The sequence below is a fragment of the Thalassophryne amazonica genome, chromosome 8, assembly GCF_902500255.1.
Source record: "Thalassophryne amazonica chromosome 8, fThaAma1.1, whole genome shotgun sequence".
Taxonomy (NCBI): Eukaryota; Metazoa; Chordata; class Actinopteri; order Batrachoidiformes; family Batrachoididae; genus Thalassophryne; species Thalassophryne amazonica.
In genome coordinates, this window is record NC_047110.1 from 9,220,842 (window position 1) to 9,236,136 (window position 15,295).

Below are 15,295 nucleotides of genomic sequence, written 5' to 3' on the forward strand. Positions count from 1 at the left end.
AACCGAGCATTTGGAGCGGAAACTCCGGACATGCCAGAAGGAGGCAGGACAGCCCAGTAATTGCGCAATCCAAGTTGAGGCACAGCTGGCTGCTGCCTCACCTCACATCTCTTCTCAGTATTTGAACAGCAAATGTGAAAATTCAGTGATTTTGAATAAAAATAATATATATATATATATAAAATTACCATTTATTTTTTCATTTTACATTTTTCTTTCCATGATGACAGCGTCCCCTGCCTCCCCTGGCTGCAAGTCACTGTCACCAAGTATGATTTCAGAGGCTGAGATATTGCATCCTGTCCGGGACAAAGTGCTTGAATTTTGGGCAGAAGGGGACATATTTTTGTCTCACTCAATCACAGACATAATTTGAATGAATCAGCGCCAACCAGGCGCGGGTGTTGCACTCTATGAGTGCCCCTTGTAGTTTTAAATATAGGCCGGCAAATGGTGCTGTCAATCACCTCCTCTCCTGTTGGGTGCGCACCGGCTCTTCTCATCTGGATTTTACGCGCGGCTCAGTGCGGGCCTCCTCCTCCTCCCGGCTTTGTGGAACTCTGACGTCCTGTCTGCCTTTCGAGTTCCGTGGATCCGTTACGCCTGCTGTGTGTGTGTGCGCGCGCGCGCAGCCTTGGCCTGGCAGCGCAATAGTTAACGCGTGCCGGATGCGCCCTCACTCCAGCAGACCGCTCCAGCACGAAGATGGCGTCGGAGGGAGCCAGCGGAGAGAAGCCTCCTCCTCCTCCTGCTCCTGTTCCGGTGCAGACGTTGGCTACCACCGCGCTGGGGAGCGTCGACACGGTAAGACTGGTTTTGGCTGCTTGTGATTTGGAGCAGTGCGCATCCTGAAGCCACGGCGCAGATTTCCTACTCTCACGAGCTCGGCTCGGTTCGGACTTAACATTAACGCACGGCGCGTGCGCGAGGACGGGTTCTGGCACACATTAACCGCAGCAAAGCTTCTTTTGTTCCGCCATACTGGCTGGTGCCAGACATTAATCCCGCACTTGGACCGTTCCACGCGGCGCGGCTGAGAGCGCAGATGAAAGGGTTAATTCACGTACACGTCTGAAGTGCACAGAGTCGGTGCGATGGAACGGGAATTTAAATGAAATCAAATTCCAGGGCACATCTGGGGTCTAAAAACAGCTGGAGTTGAAGTGAAGTGATTCACCTCATCACCTTTTATGTCGCCACTTTGGTCAAATTTCCCAAATCTCAAGCGCATAAGGAGAAAAACACAAACAACAAGTAGGTGGTTTCTTTTGTGTTTTTGCTCTTGTTGAGGTTGCACCAGAAAAAAACATTCTCCCGTTTTTATCCTGTCCATCTCTGGAATGTCATTCTAGTGTATGTCACCCAAACAAACGCCTTTGTGTCTCATTGATAGTAGTCTTTTCATGAAGAGAAAAGTAAATTATGTAACACAGCAGGTTATTGTTGGTCAGTGTCTGGTGTCATAAAACTGCTGCACAGAAAGGCAGTGTGTGTGTGTGTGAGAGAGAGAGAAAGAGTTGACAAAATTATGTCATTTTCCCATAATGTCCTGTAAAATATCTGAAATTGTGGCTGGTCCAACAATCAACCAGCCCCCCTCCTTTTTTTCATTGTGGACTACTGCAAGTACCTGGGTGTCCACATAGACAACAAACTGGACTAGACTGTAAACACAGATGCTGTATACGTATAGGAAAGGTCAGAGCAGATTGTACTTCCTCAGGAGGCTCAGATCTTTCAATGTCACATGTATGTTGGAGATGTTTTATCAGCGTCATCTTCTATGCTGTTGTGTGCTAGGACAGCAGGCTGAAGTCAGATGACATGAACAGACTTAACAAGCTCATCGGGAGAGCTGGCTCTGTCCTGGGGGTTGAGCTGGAGTCTGTGGTGGAGGTGTCAGAGAGGAGGATGCTGTGGAAGCTGTGCTTAGACAACTTTTAGACATGTTCCAGCCCCTGCATGCTATACTGATGTCCTGTCAGAGCACCTTCAGTCATAGTGCACCACAGAATGCCACAGGAGGTCTTTCCTACCTGTGGCAATCAGACTGCAGAACTCCTCCCCCTTCTGCAGGATGAATTCATAACGGACAGTTATTCAGTTCCACAGAGTCATGTGCAATATTATCGAACATCTTGTGCAAATGTCTTCCAGCCATTTTGCATAAATTTGTTGTAAATGTTTAAAAAAACATTGTTCACTGTTTCTATACTTTTGCAAAATAATTTCCTTCAGGATAAATAAAATTGGTCTTAATGTTCTTTTCAGTTGGCTACTTTACTTTGCACAATTTAGAGGGCATTTGGAATCCACCTATAGACTGTAATTGCTTCACGGCCCAGAATCTGGAATTAAACACCGACTTCAACGGGCTTCAGGGCCTACATAGGACTTACTTCACGCACTGTGTGGTCTGTGTGCAGTGCGTCCTGCCATTACAGTGCCATTGTCCCCTCTATCAGATGCTGTAAACGTCGTCATATTTTGTGAAAAACAAGGTGTGGATGGGCACAGAGTTTCTGTGAAGAATCACACAGCCCCCCTTTGCTGGGATGCACATGTGTATAATCATTATTATAGCTTGCTAACAGGAATACTTTTTTAAAATTAAAATATTACTGTAATTTCTGGACTATAAACTGCTAATTTTTTCACACGCTTTGAACAGTGCATCTTAAACAGTGATGCGGCTAATATATGGATTTTTGCAGGATTTCTCATAACTCCAAATGTGTCAATTAATGCTGTCCATTGATTGGCTCAACGCTCCGGTCCTCATGCGGAATAAATTCACACAGAGTAAATATAAAGTCTTGCCTGTTTGTTTTAGTGAGATTCATCATCACATCCTGAAGAAAAAATATTCACATAAAGACTACTGATTTTTGAAAATGACGGCAAGGCCAAGTGGTTTCAGTGCATAAGGTTCCGGGTTCAAATCCCACCCCTGCCACATTTCTCCATGTAATGTGGAGTTGCATCAGGAAGGGCATCCAGCGTAAAAACCTGTGCCAATTCAACATGCAGATCCACCTTGGATTTGCTGTGGTGACCCCGAGTGCAAAACAAGGGAGCAGCCGAAGGGACTTACTTAACGTCTGAAAATACTTTAATCCCTTGTCATGGCTGAAGAAAAGTCCCTCTGTGACACCGGCACTTTGGGCCACAGTTGTCAGTGGAGCTCCCCCCCACTGGGTCTCTATCTTTGTGCCACAAGTTAAAAAAGCCACAGCGCCTAATTAACATCTCATCTACCACAGGCCCCAGGCAATTTTGGCTACATCTTATATATCATGATCCACAAAGAAAAAAAAAGTTAAAATTACTTAGTTTTGCCTCTGTGTGTAGCAGAGACATCATGCGACACCGTGGCAACGCTGGATGCCGCGCTTATCAATATTTACATGTAACACCTGCAGAAAAAAGCATTTACGGTACATATTTAATGAAAAGTTACAAAATCTTTCTCTCTAACATCTTCTATGTAAATATCTCATGTTACAGCATGCACACCTGCAACTTATAGGCAAGTGCGGCTATCCATCCATCCATCCATTTTCTTCCGCTTTATCCGGAGTCGGGTCGCGGGGGCAGCAGCTCAAGCAAAGCCGCCCAGACCTCCCGATCCACACACACCTCCCCCAGCTCTTCCGGGTGAACCCCAAGGCGTTCCCAAGCCAGCCGAGAGATGTAGTCCCTCCAGCATGTCCAGGGTCTTCGCCGGGGCCTCCTCCCAATGGGACGTGCCCGGAACACCTCTCCAGCGAGGCGTCCAGGGGGCATCCAGAAAAGATGCCCGAGCCACCTCAACTGACTCCTTTCGACGTGGAGGAGCAGCGGCTCGACTCCGAGCTCCTCCCGAGTGACCGAGCTCCTCACCCTATCTCTAAGGGAGCGCCCAGCCACCCTGTGGAGGAAACTCATCTCGGCTGCCTGTACTCGCGATCTCATTCTTTCGGTCATGAGCCAAATCTCATGACCATAGGTGAGGATCGGAACGTAGATCGATCGGTAAATCGAGAGCTTTGCCCTCCTACTCAGCTCTCTTCACCACGACGGTCCGATACAGCGACCGCATCACTGCAGATGCTGCACCGATCCGTCTATCAATCTCACGCTCCATCCGTCCCTCACTCGTGAACAAGACCCTGAGATACTTAAACTCCTCCACTTGAGGCAAGGACACTCCACCGACCTGAAGAGGGCAAAGCACCTTTTTCCAGTCGAGAACCATGGCCTCAGATTTGGAGGTGCTGATTTTCATCCCGGACACTTCATACGCGGCTGCAAACCGCCCCAGTGCACGCTGAAGGTCCTGATTTGACGAAGCCAACAGAACCACATCGTCCGCAAACAGCAGAGACTGGTTCCCAAACCTGACCCCCTCTACACCGTGGCTGCGCCTAGAAATTCTGTCCATAAAAATAATGAACAGAACCGGTGACAAAGGGCAGCCCTGGCAGAGGCCAACGTGCACTGGAAACAGGTTTGACTTACTATCGGCAATGCGAACCAAGCTCCTGCTGCGGTCGTACAGGGACCGGATAGCCCTTAGCAAAGGACCCTGGACCCCGTACTCCCGGTGCACCCCCCACAGGGTGCCCCAAGGGACACGGTCGAACGCCTTCTCCAGATCCACAAAACACATGTGGACTGGTTGGGCGAACTCCCATGAACCCTCGAGCACCCGATGGAGCGTGTAGAGCTGGTCCAGTGTGCCGTGACCAGGACGAAAACCACACTGCTCCTCCTGAATCCGAGGTTCGACCATCGGTTGAATTCTCCTCTCCAGTACTCTGGAATAGACCTTACCAGGGAGGCTGAGGAGTGTGATCCCCCTATAGTTGGAACACACCGTCGTGTCCCCCTTCTTAAACAGAGGGACCACCACCCCGGTCTGCCAATCCAGAGGCACTGTCCCCGATCGCCACGCGATGTTGCAGAGGCGTGTCAGCCAAAACAGTCCCACAACATCCAGAGACTTAAGGTACTCAGGACAGATTTCATCCACCCCAGGAGCCTTGCCACCGAGGAGCTTTCTAACCACCTCAGTGACTTCGGCCTGGGTAATGGATGAGTCCGCCTCTGAGTCCCCAGTCTCTGCTTCCTCTTCAGAAGACGTGACGATGGGATTGAGGAGATCCTCGAAGTATTCCTTATTTTAAAAATAATTTAAAAAGTATTCCAATTTTAAAAAGAATATATATAGCCGCAAGTGCGGCTATATATATTCTTTTTAAAATTGCTGGGTGCGGCTTATATTCAGATGCATTCTATAGTTTGGAACTTACAGTATATGTAAATCAATTTACAGAGCTCACATAGTTTCATAAAATAATGAGTAAAAAGATGTACCAGAGATGTTTCTGTAGTAACATTTGGATGGGATTAATAACCAAAATGAGGGCTAGATTATTGCAGGAGTGTGCACAGGCACAAAGTCACAGGGGGCCACACATAGTCATCCACTAAAACATTGTGCAGAAAAGAGGACACATACATAAGGAACACACAATTAAAAAAAACAAAAAAAAAAAAAAAAATAATGGCATGCTAATATTCACAGTTATAATAAAATTTCATAATAGTATAATAACAACACATTTAGTGTGAATCCTTTGCAGTGCAGTGCCTATAGAATGTTTTATTTATTTATTTATTTTTTGGCCGGGGGGGCAAATATCACATTCTCTGCAAAATAATAAAGAACATGATTCAATGTGGTGTTGGCAATCCAGTTAAAATGATGTTGAACAAAGAAAGATATTTGGTTGCTGTCATTTGATGACTTTACACTGTTCAAGGTTATTATCATTAACAATCTAACTTGGTAGGCGTTGGTGATAGTGTAAGGTACCATTTGCCAATAACGTTCGCATTCGTATGCCATTTGTGAAAAGTCGGAGCAGCCTCAAATGCCTCGTACACCTGTCGTTGCAGCCATTCATACACACAAGCGGCCGAAAGACAGCAAATGCCCTGCGTGTGCTCATTCGGTCCCCCTCTTGGCAGGTGTCAGCCAAATTGCAGGTGTCATACATGAACGCTGCTCGCTGGACACTTAGAAAAGGTGGGGCTATTCGCGCTAGAGAGCAGGCGAGCACATTTGAGCTGTCTGTGAAAAGTGTTGAACTGCCACACGAGTGTGGCGTAACCTAGCAACACACAAGGCCGAACCCCCCCACACACACAAATGCGTGTGGAGTGTGTTGTCATCATCTGCCCCCCAAACACAAATGGCCTGTGGAGTGTGTCATTCCCCCCCCACCACCACCAACACACACACACACCATGAACCCAACATTGTCAGCTATGGCTGAAGGTCCCGGAGTCCGGTCGCTGTCCAGCGCAGCGCGTTGCTGGACCAGCTGACCTCTGTACTGCAGCTCAGCTGGTGAACACGCAGTGCACATGTGTGTGTGCACGCTCACGCCCTCATGAGGACTGGCCAGCATCTGAGTGCGCAGCATGGTGTGAAGCCGCCCGGCGGGCTGATGTTACTTCCACCATGTAGTTTACGTGGCAGAGTGGAAATTAAATAAAACAAATAAGGGTGAAGGTGTGAACTCGTTCTTGTGATTGTTTTGCTCATACGCTTTGCTGTAGACATAAGGCACATGTCAGCTGATTGCCGAGTGACATATGGACATGACCGTGCACGCAAGGTGTTACATTACAGACACAGACATCAGACAGATAATGGAAAAAAAATAATAGATACATATAATTAAAATCACAGAACAAAGCAACAGAGAGTGAGCCTTTTTGTTCTGTGAGCTACAGAGGGCTACTGATAGAGATGGGCGTGTGCCCCCACCACGTGCACCTGTTCAGAGTTCTGTGCTTGCAAGTCATAGCTGGGGAACACCTGTACTGGCTTGTAGCATATGAAGTCGCATAACTACAGCATGAAGTGCGGATGTTGGCATGCTGTCCTCACGTGGGAATAAATTAAAACATATTGCTTCAGCTGAGTGGTGCGTCAGCGCACTGCAACACTGGTGAATATCATGCCATGCAGGAAATTGCCCCACGGGATGCCCAAGTAAGGCGCCTGTCACTGCGGGATTTCCCCATATTGTAATAATTAAAACACATATCACTTTTGCAGTGGATCACTGCTGACATGTTCAGGACGTGAGAGCCTGGCTCTTCATGACACGGAAGCCGACTGGCTCTTCATGAAACAAGTGCCTCAGGTCATTCATGTAAAACATAAAAGGGAGAACAGTAATCCACGTCATTTCAGTACTACCTGGTATACATGTATGTGGATGCTAAATCCGCTGTTTATAACAGTAATTAAGTGTTATGAATTGTGTTGTTTATTTTTCTTCTGCTGCTGTGCGTGCAACTTTCCACGTGCCTGCACTGTGTTCGTGCATGTGAACACGAGCGTGCACGAAACCGTCGCCGTGGTATCCTGCACACCTGTTCGATCGTGCGTCCCTCCCCACAGCAGGTGCAGTGTTTCATGGTTCCCCATTCCGTTTTTGTTTCGTGGATTTTCTTCCGGTTTCTGCATCTTTCATGTTATGTGTGAAGGGGGCCTTAATGTGTTTTGTAAAGATAACCACATACTAATTCCATGTTTTCTTAAATTCAAATGAAACACAATATTTATTATTGAATTAAATGTTCAAGCTTGAAGAACAATAGCGCAAGGATACGGACATTATTAGTGTGTGTGTGTATTGGGGCGGTCCCATAAAAACTTATTCAAAATAAAGGTTTTGAAAATAAATCCCAAAAAAACTTCATAATAAAGGATTAAGTTGATACTAAGCACTTTTTATGTCATTTGGGTCTATGTTTTGTTTGATATGTTATATCGTTATTTGAATATAGTACTTCATATTGTTTTTAAAAAAATCTATTTTATTATCAGTTCCATGAAAATTAAAGGGTTCCTATCAAACAGGTTTTTGGAGACTCAGACAAAATTAAACAGAAGATTTGAAACACAGTACTCCACCTCCTGAACACAGTATATTTATACTTGAACTCACAGCAAATTAAGATTTTATTCAGTTTATGTACTTACTGAAACATTGTACAAATAGTGGGAAATTTGTTGGTGTTAGCAAAAACTGATTTTATCTAACGTCTCCTTAGTGTTGTCAAGTTAAACTCAGTCCAAGGAGCACTGACAGCATGCCTTTCACAGTAAAACTATTTGCTGAGATGCTAGCATTAAACATGAAGTATCCGATGTTGTTTAACTTTGCTACCAGTAATATCAGCAAGCCATGCCATCTTGGAAGTACGAATGTTACAATGTTAATCCAAACAAAGGTATCAAAATAAAGCTTTCGAAAATTAATTCCCAAGATTTTCATAATAAAGGATGCACATCATCGTGCTGTGCGCAAGCCAAATCTGAAAGCTGGGGTCAATCTGATAAACAGAGAGATATGTGAGCTACATAACCAGAGGCTTTTTGCTAAACTAAGAATCGCAAAAATCGTCTATCGTAAACATCGCAATTTAAATCGAATCGGCACCCAAGAAAATCGTGAGAGAATCAAATCGGGGGAAGCATATGGTCCCATCTCTAGTGGACATCTTTGGAGCAGGAGGTGGACGTGGACAAAGGCGAGACTCTGTGAATTTGTCCGCAAGGTTGAACTCTGCACGCTGAAGCCCTCTGTACGCTATGTTCACATTTCATCAGCAAAACCTTGGAAGAACACTGCAACATGAAGACACATGTCATCAAATTAATATTAAAGGGGATAGAGAATCAGAATCATCTTTTTCATGTTTTTGGTGTTAGTTCAGAGTCTCCCCGCTGTGGGGAAAACACACGAAGTGCCAGCAAGTGTCAGAACCTCTGTTTCAAGTATTTCTCCTTTTTTGAATTGCCGCCAGAAAATTGGCCAATCCGTGTTTGAGGGAAAAGTTACGTCACATTTTCACCAATAGTCCCCCCCCCCCCCCCCCCCCCCCCGACACACACACCCACACCCACCCCCTTTCACACACGCCCCTTCGAAGTTAATTATTCATAAGGTGCCCACCCATTCCTACCACTGGAAGAGGAGCAATGGCGAGCTACAGGTGTGCCTTCCCAGGCTGTCATAGCGGACTACGATCTTTACATATTCTTCCCACGGAAAGCAATGTACACGATCAATGGCTTTTATTCATTTTTAACCGCATCCCCAGGACATACAACCGCCGACTATTTCTTTGCTCTGAGCATTTCACAGAGGACTGTTTCACAAACCTTGCACAATTTCAAGCTGGCTTCAGTCGGCATTTAATACTCAGTAGAGGGTCAGTTCCGACTTTGCGACAAAATCAACCCCAGCAATCTGTTGTGTGGGCTGCTGAAGAGGAGGTACTGCTGGCCCACCACCACCAGATGGCGCCCTGCTTGGAGTGCGGGCTTCAAGCACAAGAGGGCGCCAGAGCCACTGGGAGTGACAGCTGTCACTCATCCTCAGCACCAGCTGTCACTCATTCATCTCATCACCATCACCATAAAGGCCTGACGGCAACTCCACCTCCTCGCCGAGAAATCTTCTACTACTAGAGGTAATCTTCTCTGCTGTGATTACTGATTATCTAATATTGTTCTGTGTGCAGTCGCATGCCCGTGAAGACCCAGAAGAGGGACAAACGGGAGCTGCACGAGTAAAGACGTACCTGGAGGTGGAGGTTATCCCTCCCGGAGGAATTAATTGTAAAGGTTGCTGGGTGTGAGGACTCACACTCACCACCTTCTGTTTCTTGTCTGCCAGCAGTACCAGGGCCGACAACGGAGGACAGAGACCACCTGGGGACTCAGGGCTTGGCGGCTTCGGTGTTCTTCAGGCCGTTGGTGGTGGAAGCGGTGTGGGCCCCGGCTCTTCGTTCATCCGAGGTCTCCTATCTTCAAGCCTGCCCACAGTCCTCCTGTGTACAATTGGCATCATTATTCTTGTTTGTATTCCGTTGTGTTCTTTCACAACATTAAATTGTTACTCCTTTTCTTATCCATTGTCCGTTCATTTGCGCCCCCTGTTGTGGGTCCGTGTTACGACACCTTCCCAACACAATCAGTACAGCCTGTAAGTATCACATTTTCTTTTGTTTTAAATTTGTTTTTAAATTTATTTCGGATCTTTTTTTATTATCATTATTATTTTGTGACTGGACTTTGTCACAGTCAGCCTCTGGCTGACTTCATGTTGGTGGGCGAGGAACAAGATTCATCACTCAACAGCAATGTTGAAACGTGATCTGTTAAATAAGTTAGTGAAGATTACTGTCGTCTCGTTTTCAGAGTGGTTTTCAGCGAGAGCAAGGGCAGCCAATCAAACAACGGCAACCGATCAGTGCCAACACCTACGTGCATTTCATAATGAGGTTGCCAAATAAGCTCAGAAACGACGCCATTAAGGGCAAATGACGCCTTCTAAACCCAGCATAGTAACATAGCTGTTTCAGAGAGCCTTTTAGGAAGGTTCTGAGCCATTACAGACCCAACCAATTTTTTTTGGGCTACATATCACATCACAGAACAAAGATTAATGCCCCATTCAACCTCTCTCTATCAACTTTAAACGTATGAATCTGCCCAGGTCCAGAGCGCGGAAGAGGCACAGTGAGCCCCAAAGTCCATAGCATTCATATCGCTCAGCGACATCTAGTGCTCAGGTGTTTGTCCAATAATTCTGTTCATGCAATTAAAATGTGTTTACAATCACTGGAATTTTTAAGTGTGGTGCAGTTCTTTATACTGTGCATGAACTGAAGTGCAGACCAGCGCTGATAAAACCAGGGTTTGTATATGGATTTTTGTCAAAATTTGTTTTCTTGTTCCATTTATTTTGTCATATAAAACCGCTAACTTAAAATTTTTTATATATATATATATATATATATATATATACACACAAACACACAGTGAGGAAAATAAGTATTTGAACACCCTGCGGCTTTGCAAGTTCTCCCACTTAGAAATCATGGAGGGGTCTGAAATTTTCATCTTAGGTGTATGTCCACTGTGAGAGACATAATCTAAAAAAAATCCGGAAATCACAATGTATGATTTTTTTTTAAATAATTTATTTGTATCTTACTGCTGCAAATAAGTATTTCAACACCTGTGAAAATCAGTATTAACATTTGCAGCAGGGATTTTGGTCCACTCCTCCAAGGAGCCCCCAATACGGTGCAGTTGTCCTGTCCCTTTTGCAGAAGAGCACCCCCAGAGTATGATGTTTCCACCCCCATGCTTCACGGTTGGGATGGTTTTCTTGGGGTTGTTCTCATCCTCTAAACATGGTAAGTGGAGTTGATTCCAAAAGCTCTATTTTGGTCTCACCTGACCACATGACCTTCTCCCATGTCTCCTCTGGATCACCCAGATGGTCACCGGTGAACTTCAAACGGGCCTGGACATGTGCTGGCTTGAGCAGGGGGACCTTGCTGCCCTGCAGGATTTTAAACCATGACAGCATCATGTGTTACTAATGTAATCTTTGTGACTGTGGTCCCAGCTCTCTTCAGGTCATTGACCAGGTCCTCCTGTGTAGTTCTGAGCGTTCTCAGAATCATCCTTACCCCACAAAGTGAGATCTTGCATGGAATCCCAGACCGAGTGAGATTGACAGTCATCTTGTGTTTCTTCCACTTTCTAATAAATAATCATAACAGTTGTTGTCTTCTACCAAGCTGCTTGCCTGTTGTCCTGTAGTCCATCCCAGCCTTGTGCAGGTCTACAGTTTTGTCCCTGGTGTCCTTAGACAGCTCTTTGGTCTTGGCTATGGTGGACAGGTTGGAGTGTGATTGAATGAGTGTGTGAACAGGTGTCTTTTATACAGGTAACAAGTTCAAACAGGTGCAATTAACAGGTAAAGAGTGCAGAATAAGAGGGCTTCTTAAAGAAAAATTAACAGGTCTGTGTGAGCCAGGATTTTTGCTGGTTGGTAGGGGTTCAAATACTTATTTGCAGCAGTAACATACAAATAAATTATTAAAAAAATCGTACATTGTGATTTCCGGATTTTTTTTTTATGTCTCTCACAGTGGACATGCACCTAAGATGAAAATTTCAGACCCCTCCTTGATTTCTAAGTGGGACAACTTGCAAAATCGCAGGGTGTTCAAATACTTATTTTCCTCACTGTATATATGTGTGTATGTATTTTATGGCTTTATTTTGACACGAAACACGCTTTTTCTGACAACGTGATCCGTGTCATGTGGAGGAAAAACAAAACAAACTGTTCTTATGTGGCTTATAACGGCAGCTGGCATCCTTATTGTTACATTATTGCCACCTGCTGCATCAGTCTGTTGTAGCAGTACTAAATCCTCCATGAGTCCAGTGTCTTTCAAGTATTTAAAAAGATAACACTTCCCCCTCTCACTTGACCTCATGGCTAAAATACTTCCTACAGAAACTTCTTTCAGGCCTTACAATGGATTTCCTTCAGTTTTTACTCTTTAATAGGTAACCCATTCAAAAATGACAAAATATATTTTGTCTGCATGCCAAAATCATCCTGCATCAATTTTATTTTTATTTTTTTATTTTGGTGAATTTCATAGACTGCGGTACAGTTGGTGCTCAGGACTTGTGCTTTTTAATGATCTTATACTGTATGTGCCTGTGAGTTTAGTCGGGGGCAAACTCACATGGTGTGATTTCCGAATTTATTATCGGGCAGTAATTTGTAAGCATACATTTTACATGTAAATGTTATTAAAGTCACTGTTTTATACCACAAATGTTGTTTTGCTAGGTTTTAATCTCTTTAAATGATTTACACATACTGTACTTGCATGAAGACTCACATATATGAATGAGTGGAGCAGCGAGTGGGTTGTTGTTGCCGGCAGTACCGGGCCCGCCATCCAGATCTGTGTCGGAGTCGCAGGCACATCCCGGCCTGTGGTCTCTCGGTGGCCTGCAACCCAGCCATCCAGCCCACGGTAGCTGTGACAGTGTCAGAGGCCCAGTTCACCCTTGCGGCAGTGGTGTAGCAGATACATCCTGCCCGCAGCAGCCAACGGCAGCCCCGCGAGTGTCAGAGGCTCAGCCCGACCTCACAGCAGATTCACGGATACATCCCGGTCCGCAGTGGCGTAGCAGACCACCTCGCACACGGCCCCTCAACCTGTTGCCGAATCGAAGGCCCAACCTGGCCTGATGGAGTCAGAGGCCCAGTACAGCCCTATGGCGGAGCCGGTGGCCTACCCAGCTCATGGCAAGAGTCCACAGCAGCAGCTGTCTGTGGGCCCATTGCTACAGGGGCAGCTACTTCACAGTTAGAACGCAGGAAGCCATCAAGCCAGGGCCAGGCTAATTGTTAGCTGGCTAAGATACCTAGCTCGCTGTAGCTAAGCTAGCTTGCCCGTCGAAATGGTCTAAGCTATTATCATGCCGCCAAAGAAGGCAGTACCTGGTGAGGAACTGGAGGAGATTAAGCAGTCACTGAATTTTATGTTAGAAGAACTTAGTGGAGTGGTTAAAAATCAGACTGAATTACTGGGGCTGCTGAAGGAGGTGTGTGAGCTGAAGAAAATGATGCAGGAAAAAGACAACAAAATCAGACTTCTGGAAAAACTGGTGGAGGATTTAGAGCAATATACCAGATTGGATGATGTAATTGTAACGGGACTGAATTTTAGACATCGGTCATATGCCAGGGTAGCAGCCAGCAGCACGGGTGCTATGGAGGAAACACTCGCTGGAGCAGCAGGTCAGCAGCTTTTTTCTTCAAATAACATCCATATTAACAACATTGCAAACTGTCATTTACTTCCAATGAAAGACATCAAGTCCAAGCCAGCCATCATTATTCGGTTTGTGAACAGAACTGATGTGTATGTTAATGAACACCTGACCAAAAAAAAAAAAAAAAAAAAAAAATGCCTATATAGCTGAAGAAGCCAGACCCCTCCGGAAACAACAAAAAATACAAGCAACTTGGATGAGGAACTGTAAAGTGATGATTAAGTTAAACGGATCTCCGGAGGAAGCTAAAATCATAGTGATAAGAGAGCTTGCGGACTTGGAAAAATTTAAGTGATGGGAATTGTTTGTTTATTTAGGGTTATGTTTGTGCTGTCAAAAGAAAAATGAATTTCATATAATGTGTGTGTTTACACTATGTAGTGAGACCTAATTTGACTGCTTTTGGGGGGGTTGGTTTGTGGACTTTTCTTTTTATTATATGACAGCTGATTCCTTTGATTTTACTTCTGTGCAGGAATTACAATCTTCTCAGTATGCTGAGCACCATATACAGGATATAGAATATGAGATAGATTCAGATAATCATTTCTATTCCTTTATAAATCGTAATTGTCAGTATTACACAGATGAACAATACAACAACCGCATTTCAAATGATGGGAAATTATCAATAATCCACTTTAACAGTAGGAGTATGTACAAAAATTTGGGGAATATCAAGGATTATTTAAAACAAATTTGTCATCCTTTTGGTGTAATTGTTCCTCAGACAACCATTAAAGGCTTTTGTGTTTGTACTTGTGGCCCTAAAATATGGAATAATCTGGCGAAGGAACTCAAGCGATGGCCAAATGTCAATCAGTTTAAACGCCAATATAAGTAACTGATGTTTTCTGAATATGTGAAAATTGTCTAAATTCTATGAAAATTCAGTTCATGGTTGAAAGACTATATAGCTGTTGGTTAAAGTATGGACAATTAAGTTGTTAATTTTTTTTTTTTTTTTTGATTATACGATGTATGCTGTTATTGGTGTGGATATGATGAGGAATTTGAATTTATTGATCATTTTAAGATGTCTGTGTTTGCTGTTCTACTCACTTTGTTTTGTTTTGGTTTTGTTGTGATAAGTAAAAGCTGCTGAGGTAAAAGGGGTAGGTGTATATAAACTTTGCTTCTACGTACACCCTTTCGGTTGCATGGGTTGACTTCCCTGTTTCCTGTGCTTTCTTGTTTTGCACCCTTACAGTTGAAAAACAAAACTGAGAAATCAGTTTTATTTTGTTTTATTTTATTGCAAAGTGCCGAATAAACTTGAACTTGAAGTTTCAGTATATTTCATAGCTCATTGCAGGTTAAGGAAAGACACTTGAAGAATAGTTTTGTCATGTTCAGTGATATCTGTCCAATGCTATGGCATTTTAGTAAGTACATATGCTATTAGCATGAGGCAGGTATCACTGAAAGAAGGTCTACATAGACAGATTCTTTTATTACAGTCAGGTTTTCACATACGCCAACATGCAAAAAATATAAAATGGAAATTCATGAAATGAGGTCTCTCTCTTGGCCCCGAAATGCCTTGAAAATGCTCAAAAC

General features: G+C 44.4%; 1 protein-coding gene across 1 annotated transcript in view; it reads left to right on the top strand.

The window, feature by feature from the left end:
• Nucleotides 1-655: 655 nt before the first annotated feature.
• Nucleotides 656-15,295, top strand: part of cttnbp2 (cortactin binding protein 2) — a 420,592-nt gene continuing 405,952 nt past the window's right edge. Inside the window, exon 1 of the mRNA XM_034175732.1 lies at nt 656-804. Coding sequence (XP_034031623.1) covers nt 706-804 — 99 coding nt within the window. The 5' untranslated portion in view covers nt 656-705. The remainder of the gene's footprint in view (nt 805-15,295) is intronic.